At 43.2% G+C, this 11540-nt stretch overlaps 1 protein-coding gene across 2 annotated transcripts; it reads left to right on the top strand.

Annotated features, from left to right (window-relative positions):
- The first annotated feature begins 236 nt into the window (after positions 1-236).
- PFDN4 (prefoldin subunit 4) lies at positions 237-11326 on the top strand. Of its 2 annotated transcripts, none has more exons than XM_014787326.2 (4): positions 237-350; positions 6893-7000; positions 7805-7945; positions 10933-11326. In XM_014787326.2, the coding sequence occupies exons 1-4, from the start codon at positions 327-329 to the stop codon at positions 11062-11064; spliced, it is 405 nt and encodes a 134-aa protein (XP_014642812.2). In that variant the 5' UTR covers positions 237-326; the 3' UTR covers positions 11065-11326. The 2 variants fall into 2 exon arrangements, with proteins under 2 accessions (XP_014642812.2, XP_087301230.1); XM_087445104.1 differs by lacking the exon at positions 237-350 and adding an exon at positions 651-1868.
- Positions 11327-11540: the final 214 nt, after the last annotated feature.

Here is an 11540-nt window from a genome sequence, read left to right as displayed (position 1 = left end):
GGCCTCGCCCCCGGCCCTGCCCCGCGGTGCTGGGCGCCCCCTGCTGCCCGCCGCTGCAGCCTGCGGCCGTTCGCCACACCCCCGAGTTTCTGTCGGCCCACAGGGAGTCGCCTGTCCCTTTAATTGGCATGTACCAAGTCCTTCCAGGGTACATTTCCCCCTGAGTCCCAGAAGTGAGGGATGATTGGTCGAAGATTCCATCGGGGGTTCTGTGGCGAGGGTGTGTGTTTCGCGGGAGTCCCGGGCCGCCAGGGAGTGAGGGCGAGCGCGGGGCAGCAGCGCGCCGCCGCGGCCCTCCCCGCCCCGCGCCGTAGTGCAGTCCCAAGATGGCGGCCACCATGAAGAAGGCGGTGAGCGGGGCGCTCGGGGTGCGGGATGCGCGGCCGCGCGGGGCCGGCCGCGGGGCTGGGGCTGCGCAGCCCCGGAGCGCGGCGGGAGCCCGGGGCCGCGGCTCCGGACCCTGAGGGCGGCCCCGGGCGAGGCCTGTCGGCGCCCTGGGCGGCTTCGTAGGCCCCCGGCCGGCCGAGGTGGAGCGCCCGGGCCGGGACCCTGGGAGGGCTCGCGGCCGCCCCTCGCGGGGCTGAGGATGGCCCTGGCCTTGTCCTTGGGGTGTGGGAAGCCGAAGGTCCATTGACTGCGGTGGGCCATTGCGCTGGCGTGTAGCTGGGTTGCCACATGTAACCCTCACGTGTTCGCAAGGATGGGTGCGACTGTCCCGTGCTGTGCGAGTAGGGAAGCTGAGGCCCAGAGAGGGGGAGCCGCCTCCCCAAGGTCACGCAGCGGGAGGGGCAGAGCAGGACCTGTACCCCCTGTGCCCAGCCCCGACACGCCCAGGGGCCCGCGCGCCCTCCGGGCCGAAACCGTGTATATTGGTGGTAGACGGTGGGCCGCGGCCCAGAAGCGGTCCGTTTATTATCTCGGATCCTCCAGCAATTTAGCGAGGACACGGGTCGCCCCCCACTTTGCAGGCGGAGAAACTTAGACACAGAGCGGTTAGTGGCCTCAGAGTGACTTAGCTAATAAGAAGCGGAGCTGGAATTCAAACTCAGGTTTTATTTTGTTTTTCCAAAGCGCTGCTTTTATCCCACTAAGCAAGCGAAACTTCTATTTAGGGTTTATAATCCAGTAGGTCTACCCAGATGCTTAAAGATATACAGGTAGAAGAAAAATAAAATAGGGAAGGCCAAGGAAATAACAACGTGATAATTATTGCAGGTTTACTGTGTGCTAGGCACAGTTGTAAGCAGGTTGCATGCATTATTTTGATCTTAAATTGCTTTTAGGGAGATACTGTTTTTATCATTATTTCACAGATGAGGAAACAAACACAGAGGCAAAGCTAGGATTTAAATCGACACAGGCGTTCTGACTCCAGAGCCCGTGTTTTTAACTTCCATGATGTCTGATGAGAGTCCCCGAGCTGAAGGGGTTTGTTTTCCAGGTTTTGTATATTCGCTTTCATTGCATTTCAAACCCCCCATGAGAACTTGCTTTTTTGGCTGTTTTACTCTGCAGCACTGACATTGTCTGAGCCACCTGCTTCTGGTGTAAGGCAGCCAGCCATCCCGGTTTGCCCGAGATTAAGGGAGAGCTAAAACTGGGAAAGCCGCAGGCAAACCGGGATGAGTTGCTCACTCTGTTGGTCTGTCATCCACAAATTCTGATTGAGTACCGGAGTAGGGTTCAGGGCCATGGTGATTCACACTGCTATGGAACTGTGAGATTCACTCGGCCTCTATTTTGTATTTAAATTGGGCCTTCTGTTGTTAGGTATGCCGTTAATTCCACAGAAGATACTAGTTGTGGTTCATCCGCTTTGACAGGTGTGGCAACTGAAGTGCAGAGAGATGACAAATGTTGAGGAAACGGTAAAAGAATGATTTGAATACTAGACTTTGCAAAACTTTTGATTACCAACATTTTTTCCTTTCATTCATTGAACAAACTTTTGAGCGTCTAGTATCGCGCAGTCTCGGGTTTAGGTGAGGGAGGTAACCATGGTGAGCGGTAATGAAGTTCTTACTGCCTCGTCAGCACGGTAGAACTGGTGCTCTGGGGGAGAGGCAGGCGTTACTCAAATAGTCACATGGAAATCTGTCAAGTTTCCAACATCAATAAGAACTATGAAAAAAAAAGTGCTTGTGAAATGAAGGCTGGAATAAGGTCTGTTTTGTGATCTGAGAAGGTGGGATCTCTCAGATTACGGAAGGAGAGGGAAGGAAAGTTGGCAAGAGAGTGAGGCGTTCTAGAGAAAGAGTATCTCCTGCAAAGACCCTGCGTGCATTTAATAAAAGGGAGGTCAGAGTGGCAGGGAATTGGGGGAGGAGAGGATGAACCTCCTCTCCTAAGGGGTAGACTTACAGAGGGGCAGGTTGTGGCCAAAACAGCAAGGATTTTCTTCTGTATCTTGGTAAGACTGGCACGACAGGTGCAGCGTCCTCTTGTGGACGTTTGCAGTGCTGTGGACAATTTCTGATAGGTTAGCTCTGTGTACTGGATGCTTCACCTCCACCCACTCTAGGAGGAAACATTTAGGCAGGCCAGTGAGTGAGAGTGAGATACCATAGGGACAGCCCTGTAACAGAAATTGTTTGCAATATGCGGTATTTTACATTTGTAACACATTCTACCTCCTGACAGGTCATGACTTTCCTGGTGAGAATGTTTAGATGAGATGATCCAGTCCTTGCATCTCCAAAGTTCTGCTTTCTAAGAACGGGTTCTTGGCATGAGAGGGACTGTAGTGTGATTTCTGTTCGTTGTCCTGAGTACAGCTGTCCCCTCCCCAGAGAGGCCATCTTTGACCTTCCTTTCTAAAGATGCCCCCTTCACTCCCCAGCCCCAGTGCTTTCAGCCCCTAAACTATTTTTCTTTCCCCGTCACACGTATCACCATGGAGCACGATCTGGTTCCCCTTATTTTTTGCTCACCTGCTGCACCAGAATGTACGCTTGCCTTTGTTCATGAGGGTAGGACTGTGGCTCTCTTTTCACCGTGCCTGGCATATAGGAAACACTAATTATTAAATGAATCACTGTAGGCATGAAAGGTGAATAAGAATACAAAGCAAAATTTTATATCACAGAGACTTGGTAGATACCTTTAAAAAACAAAAATAAGAGCAGACTGAAATGGCCCAGAGTTTCCTCCTCTAGGCTTTTAGGGTAATGAGGGACCCAGCTGTCAGTCCAGATTCTGCTGGTAATCCCCAAACTCAGTGTGGGGCGTGATGGAGTATGGTTCCCATTCCTCCCAGAATCCCATGAGATAATGATTCTCAAGAAAAGGGTACAGTCAGGGTTCAGGGAATTTTGATTTTCATCTTGAACCTTGAGCAGTTGTATTTCGCTTAGGCCTAGCAGGATTTTCCTGTAGATCTGGGTCTGTTCTTCCTTTGTAATGAGTTTTGGTAAACATTATTCAGGAAATAAAGCACTTAGCTATCATTTATTTATTTATTTATTTATTGTGAGGAAGATCAGCCCTGAGCTAACATCCGTGCTAATCCTCCTCTTTTTGCTGAGGAAGACTGGCTCTGAGCTAACATCTATGGCCAATCCTCCTCCTTTTTTTCCCCAAAGCCCCAGTAGATAGTTATACGTCATAGTTGCACATCCTTCTAGTTGCTGTATGTGGGACGCGGCCTCAGCATGGCCGGAGAAGCAGTGCGTCGGTGTGCGCCCGGGATCCGAACCCAGGCCGCCAGTAGCAGAGCGCGCATACCCAACCGCTAAGCCAGGGGCCGGCACGAGCTATCATTTATTGAAAGGTGACTCCATCCCCAGGTCCTATGCTAGGTGCTCATTTTATCATCCTGGCAAGGTAGGAACCAGCTTCCCCATTTTACAGATGACAAACCTGAGGTGGCTCTGAAGAACTGAGTACTGTACAGTAGTCACCCCTTATCCATGGCCTCACTTTCTGGGGTTTACTTTCCTGCGGTCAACTGCGGTCTGAAAATATTAAATGAGTGAGAGAGAGCACATTCACATAACTTTTATTACATTATATTGTTACAGTTCTATTTTATTGTTAGTTATTGTGGTTGATCTCTTACTGTGCCTAATTTATAAATTAAACTTTATCTTGCTATGTATGTATGTATAGGAAAAGACATGGTATATATAGGGTTCAGTTCTATCCGCAGTTTCAGGTATCCACTGGGGGGTCTTGGAACGTATTTTCCCGTGAATAAGGGGGGCTTCTGTAATTTGCCGAAGGCTCCTGCTCACTTGGATTTGAATCCACTTTACTATTTCTACCACCTGTGCTGCCTCAAATACTACAGAATAACTCCTTCCTCTTGAATTCTTAAGACTTGTGAATGGAAGTAACTACATGTGGCTTCTCTTAAATCAGGAGTTCCTAACTTTTAGGGGTGTGGATCCCTTTAAGAATCTGATGAAAGCTATGAAGACTATTCCAGAAGAATGCACATACAATACACACCATCTTGCATACAATTTCAGGGGGTAAATGGACCTCTCAATGTCCGTGGACCCTCAGTTAAGAATTACCTTCTCCGTGCCAAAATGATGCTTCAGGCAACGTAGATCAGTGAGATTAAAACGGAAGCCACTGCTGTTAGTCATGGAAAGTGCTGACATCTCACTTTTCGATGTAAACAGCACTCCACTGGGTGGCACGTAGTTTAACCCGTGCGTATTTGCCTCACACGCCGATGTTAGCCCTGCAACCCGGGGAGAAAACCACCGTTAAGGAAATGAACTCCAGGGCCAAGTGTGCTGGGGCTGCTGTCTGGTGAGGCTGCGACAGGAAACGCCTGCTTGGGAAAGATAGAAAGCAGGTGCCACATTCCCTGAACAGCTTTTCAGAAACCGGGCGTGTGTGAGTCTGATCGAGCATGGTTTAGATCCAAATCCAGAGACAGTGCGTTAAGCCTCAGATATGTCAGGCAAGCCCTGTGCTAGGTGCTTTCACGGGAATTGCTCCGTTGAACCTCACGGTGACAAATGCATCTGTAAATACATATTCAGGTTTTCAGGGGCTCAGTATTTAAACTGTAGGCAAGCAGGAGCTGTTTAGAATTCTGTTCCCTCTTTGCTTAGGGAATTGATAGCTCTTATGTAGGCAAAACGACTTGAATACCAAGTTATCTGCACGTGGACTTTCTTTGGTTTCTGTCGTGTAGCTCAGTGCTTCCCGTCTTCCGTATTCATAAAAACTAGGCACAAGGTTGAACATTCAAAGCTATATATATCGTGATGTAAAGGAATTTTTCAGGATGTCCTCTGGGTCTCTGATGATGGGCCTGACGCATGTGAAACTGTTAGTTGGATGAAGAGAGCCTGGGCCAGGGGAGGGCTGAGTTCTAGGGGTCTGCCTTTATGTTCTCACCGCTGAGTCCCTTAGTGCCCGAGACAGCAGATAGCCCTTGAAGCTCTGGAGAAGTCAGAGTGGCAACAGACCAGGTGAAAGGATGGGTGGGGTGTGGGTATCGTGAACCTATTGCTGTTATTGGCAAAAGAGCCCAAAATAGTCCTTGTGGAAACTATATCTATCTTTTCCTCCTTTAAATTACAATCAAGTGCTCTTGTTCCTATTTTATAAATGAAGGGAAACTCGAAAGAGAGTCTGGGGGGCCGGCCCTGTGGCTTGGTGGTTAAGTGAGCGCGCTCCACTGCTGGCGACCCGAGTTCGGATCCCGGGCTCCCACCGGCACGCTGCTTCTCCGGCCATGCTGAGGCCGCGTCCCACATACAGCAACTAGAAGGATGTGCAGCTATGACATACAACTATCTACTGGGGCTTTGGGGGAAAATAAATAAATAAAATCTTTAAAAAAAAAAAAAAAAAAAAAAAAAAGAAAGAGAGTCTGGTATTAATTTGTTTTTTTTTCTAAATATGTGGTCCCCCTTTGAGAGTCTGATGAAAACCAAGGGCTTCCTGCTGCCCTTCATGCACACACACACTTTCGCCTTAACTTCTAAGAGCTCGTGGACCTGTCTGGACTCTGGAGTTGCAACTACCTGGGTTGAAATCGAGCTTCACCGCTTACCCTTTGTGTGGCTTTGAGCAGATTATTTAACCTTTCTATGCCACACTTTTTCCCTCTGTAAAATAGTGGTACTAATGATCCTGCTTGTTAAGATTGATTGGAGGATTAGCAGAGATGATAAAGCACTTAGAAAGTTCTTCACATGTAGTAAGAGCTCAGTAAATGTTAGCTATTATTTTTATGGTTTCATAGATATTTTGTCATCTAAGCACTCCAATTTTATTTACAAACTTAATCACATTAAATATTTTTAAACATTCAGTATTCATCATTTTACGGTAAATTACACATTACTCATAATTACGATGTAAACAGATTCTACATTAAAATAAATATAATTTTTACTATTTGTGGAATATAGCCACTGGAATGCATAGTGACCCTCTAGCCAGTGTATCAGTTAGATTAAAAATTATAGAAACTGTCCAATTTCTGATAGCGTCAACAAGCTTAAGCAAGTTTTAACTCTGAGAGAATAAACTAGTATGAGGCATTTACCAAAATTAATTACCACGTCACTTTTTGCTCCCTGGGTTATCTTGATGAAAGAATGTTCCAACTTCAGGATTTCTGCTCTAGGCCAAAAGTTGGCTGACTTGATTGAGGACTTATTCTTAATTGTTGTTTATATTTGAAATGTTTTTGTAGCTTAGGCATTATTCCATAGAATATCAGAAGAGGTTATAGATTTAGGAACAAATCTTAAGCTCGTGGAGCAGAAAATTAATAAGGCCTATGTTTGTGGTATTCTTTACGTCTTGTGGTTCTTGACTATGTGAGGGCAAACAGTTTATTGAGTTATTTCAGAGTTATATAAAAAGCTAACCTGTAACTTCTCCATTATAATTAATGCTACAAAAAATGTTTTTTCAGGCTGCAGAAGATGTCAATGTTACTTTTGAAGATCAACAAAAGATAAACAAATTTGCACGGAATACAAGTAGAATCACAGAGCTGAAGGAAGAAATAGAAGTAAAAAAGGTATTGAAAATATGTATCTTATTGAAGAAAAATAAAAGTTCTTTATACTATAGCTTTTGAACACTGAATTCAATAATATGTGATTGTGTCTCTGGGCTCTTTGTTGTGGATGACATAATCCACGCCAGTTAGTTTAAGAGGAAGGACGTTGTTCAAGGGGTGTGAGGTAATGGAGAGATTGTTGAGGGGTGTGACTCTAGGCTGAGGTTCCAGGACCACATCTCAGAACTTGGCTGGTGACGGGACTGCTGTTGTCTCCACTGATCCCAGAGCCGGCTCCTCCTCCACAGTGAGGAAGCTGCCCCTCAGACCTAGGAGCGCGGGGCCGCCGCCGCTGCCCGCCCCTGTAAACCAGGGGCCTTGTGCCCAGCCTCTCTCCTCAGGCGGCTCCTGAGTTGAAGTCCAGTTCAAGGGCATTTGCTTGCTGGGATTGAAGTTATTATTTGCTTTCATCCTGTCATCAAGCGAGGCTGAGAAATGTCCGTTTGTGTTTCTGTGTTTGCTCTTCCCTAGGAAGGCAGAACTCACAAAGTAGGAGACATTTTGAGTGGCCAAAGATGCCCGCTGTCCACCACAGGTGCTTCCAGCAATCTGGAAATATCTAGAGGACAGTGTGTTAGTTAGCTCTTAAGTGCTTCCTTATGAAATGTCATCTAAAAATCTAAGAACGTCTTATTTTAGTGTGATAATGCCTTGTGAAAGGGTCCCTCAGAGGGTCAGTGTCCTCAAATTAATATTGGCTTTAGCCTCTTATCAGGGTATTTTGAATATATTTTTCATTGCTGTTTACTTTTGTGTTTATAGAAACAACTCCAAAATTTAGAAGATGCTTGTGAGGACATCATGCTTGCAGATGATGACTGCTTAATGATACCTTATCAAATTGGGGATGTTTTCATTAGCCATTCTCAAGAAGAAACACAAGAAATGTTAGAAGAAGCAAAGGTATGTTGAAGTCTTTCCCTGAGTGATGAAGTCTAACTCATAAATTAGGGTTTATATCATTATAAAGAACATTTAATATAGGTGTAGGGAAGAGAATGGATTCTAGCTAATATTTTGTGGGTTCTCACAATGTCCCAGGCATGCTCTGGATGCTTTGCAAGCATGAGTCTAGTTAATCCTAACAATGACTCTATGAGATAGGTGCCGTTAATCCAATGTAGAGTTGAAGAGGCTTAGAGAGGTTGTAGGTCTTACTCAGAGTGACACAGAGGGAGTGATCTTCTGACTCCAGAGTCTGTGCTCTACACTAAAAGTATTTAGAAAGTACAGAATATTGTAAAGTGGGAAAGACAAATCACCTGTAATCCCACTACCCAAAGATGATCGTCCATAATGAACACTTTCATGTATTTCTCTTATGTTCTCTTCTCTTTCTCTGTGTAGTTTTGCTTCACATTTTGGTCAGTTAACATCTAGTAGGTGTATTTTCTCATTCCATTGAGTGTACATTCATTTGTCCAGCGGATATTCACTGGGAGCCTGCTCTGGGCCAGGCACACGTGCTTTAAAAGCATCATTTTTGATGACTGTTTAATGGCATGTTGGAGGACGTGGATTCAGCTCGCTGTCCTCCTGTGGTTAACATCAACTTGTTTCCGCTATTTCCCCATAGTAATATTGTAGCGAGCATTCTAATACCTAAATCTTTGTTCACATTTAGGAAATTCTTTTAAGGAAATAATGAGAGAAGCGTAATTAATTACCCCATCAGAGTATGGATTCATTGACAACATTTGAGGCATTTGAGACATCGTATGAAATTAGTTTCAATTCACACGCCCTCCAGCTGTGTATGAGAAGGGCAATCACATTGTGTGTGAGAAGCTGATGGCAGTTAAACATTTTCTAAATCTTTTAAAAAAGTGCTTAATTAACTTGAATGTTATTTAAAATGATAGTCTCCTTTCTTCAAATGTCGTAGAAAGCAAAACTTTCCATGAATTAAACCTACATTTAGTAAACCTTGGGAAGAAGTAATACTTTTGCCCCTGGATCTTTCCATGCAGAAACATTCATTGTGTCTGCCCTTATGTTTAAATCTTTTCTTTCATAGTAAAATTTTGTAATTTTATTCCTCTTTTATTTTAACCATCCTAAAATATTCTTATTGGAAGTATTTCAAGATGGTTTGTGGTTTTTGTCATTATTGTGAACATCATCTTCCCCCCATACTGAACCTTTATTTTGTTATTTATTTATTTATTCATTCCAGAAATATTTATTCAGTGCTTACTTTTGTCGGGTTCTACCATATACTAGGGACACAGGGGACAATAAAACATGCCAGGTCCCTGCTCACGTGGAGTATATAGTCTAGATGGAAAGAGAGAAAATTAAGCAAGTAAAACTAATAATGAGTAGAAAGTGCTATGAGTGTAGAGCTGCCTTTAAGAGCACAGAGCAGGGGGTCTATACTGATCTAGACATCAGGGTTCAGCGAGGGGCTCCCTGGGAAAGCGATGAGATGACAACTGAAAAATCAGCAAGTCTTAGCCAGAAACGGGGAGGGGCTGTTCAGATGGAAGAGACAGCGTGTGTGAGTGAGTGGTCATAAAAAGATCCTGGTACAAAGATAGAACTGAAAGATGTTTAATTGTCAGGAGATTTGGGAGCATCTGAACATGTGGCCAGATCTTGAAGAACTCTGTCAGTTGAGTTGAATAAATTGACTTTATTTTAGCAGAGGTCAGCAAACTTACTGTGAAGGGCCAGATAGTAAATATATTAGGCTTGTGGGCTACCTGGTCTCTGTCATAATTACCATGAAAGCAAGATGTGTAAATGAATGCCATGGCTGTGTGCCAGTAAAACTTCCCAAACCAGCTTCAGGCTAGATTTGGCTCATGGGCTGTAGTTTGCTCACCCTTGTCCTAGGGCAAGAGGAGCCTTTCAGGGATTTTAAGAAAACAGTGATATGCTAAGACTTGTGGTTTTAAGATAATTTTCTTGTATGTTGTAATTTTACTTATTAATTAGGTTTTCTATGTGTAGAAATTATCTTCTTTCTAATAGCCGTATATTTTGTTTCTATTTCTTGTCTTAGAGCAGTGGTTCTCAGACTTTTAGCATGCATCAGAATCACCCACAGGAGGGCTTGTTAAAATTCAGATTGTTGGTCCCAACCCCAGGAATTTCTAATTCAGGAGGATTGGGGTGGAGCCCTAGAATTTGTATTTCTAACAAGTTTCCACGTGATCTGGGGGCCACACTGTGAGAACAATTGGTCAGATCTCTAACAGAATAACATTGTCAATACTAGGCATTCCTCTTTTGTTCCCGATATTAATGGATATACCATTTGTATGGTTTCGTATTTTCTTTGTCATGTTTGGGAAGAATCCTTTTTTTGATCTTAGCCAGGAAGGAATTTCTGAAATTTCATGCGTTTCATGTGGGCAAAGCTGCTCTCTCTTATAAATAAGGCACTCATTACTGCTGTCTCTCAAAGTCTAGCTCCAGGGGCTTCGTAATTAGTGACAATTTCTGCCAGATTTTGACTGTAAGTTGTTATTCTTAATTATGGGTGGTAGTGTGAATTTTTATCATTTCTTCTAGTTTCATAGTTATTTTTGTTGAAAGTTGGAGGAGGTTGTGTCAGAAGCCAGGCCTATGATAAACTGTTTACCAGAAGTGTATGTATATGATTCTTCCTTTATTAGGGTACGATAATTTAGGAATTAATTTTCTTTTATCTATTGTGGGTTTTAAGTCAGCAAAAACTGAAAAAAAAAAAAGCTTGATTTATTCTATAGTAAGCAAATATAGACCATGAATTAAAAATGCCCACATTCAGACTTTTGTTACTTAGCTGCCTGTCCAAGTTTAGAACGTTTTTGACTTAAAATCCTTCCCAAATATAACTTCATCCACAGATGCTCAGAAGTTATTCAGTTGCATAGAATTAATTTAAATTATTTTTTTTCCAGAAAAATTTGCAAGAAGAAATTGACGCCTTAGAATCCAGAGTGGAATCAATTCAGCGGGTGTTAGCAGATCTGAAAGTTCAGTTATATGCAAAATTTGGGAGCAACATAAACCTTGAAGCTGATGAAAGTTAAACATTTTATAATACTTTTTTTAATTTGTTTAATAAACTTGAATATTGTTTAAAATGATAATTTCCCTTCTTCAAATGATATGGAAAGCAAAACTTTCTTTTTTTAATATTTTCATTTATTTAATGGAAACTTGCCTATTTTCACGTCTTGCTTATTTATTTTATATTTTTAAAAGAAAACAGTATTCATCTATGTATTTTGCATAACAATTATATCAAGTGTAGGGACTTTATGTCATGTTATTAAAATCAGTTACGCAATCTTTTATGTTTCTATATTATCATTTAGAATATTTGTTGCAGTTTTTCTTTATAAGAAAATTTAACAGATGTGTCATGTTGTTTATATGTGTCTGTTTGAGTTGCTCTTTAGAGATGGTGGAAGCACTACAGAAAGATCCAGTCCTACATCTGTCTACTCATGTCACAAGTAGAACTTGGTCACATACTAAAAAGTCTGTATATATTTTATTTACA

The sequence above is a fragment of the Ceratotherium simum genome, chromosome 21 (assembly GCF_057802395.1).
Source record: "Ceratotherium simum simum isolate JZ-2026a chromosome 21, ASM5780239v1, whole genome shotgun sequence".
NCBI classification, from domain to species: Eukaryota; Metazoa; Chordata; class Mammalia; order Perissodactyla; family Rhinocerotidae; genus Ceratotherium; species Ceratotherium simum.
Note: the sequence above shows the minus strand (reverse complement) of the source record. Positions and strands in the feature narration are given on the sequence as shown.

What these genes read in the sequence shown, in the direction of transcription:
- PFDN4 (XM_014787326.2), top strand. Translation starts at nt 327, where the DNA reads ATGGCGGCCACCATGAAGAAGGCG. An exon ending in CGGCCACCATGAAGAAGGCG is followed by an intron (nt 351 to 6,892) that starts GTGAGCGGGGCG and finishes ATGTTTTTTCAG; the next exon opens with GCTGCAGAAGATGTCAATGT. An exon ending in AAATGTTAGAAGAAGCAAAG is followed by an intron (nt 7,946 to 10,932) that starts GTATGTTGAAGT and finishes TTTTTTTTCCAG; the next exon opens with AAAAATTTGCAAGAAGAAAT.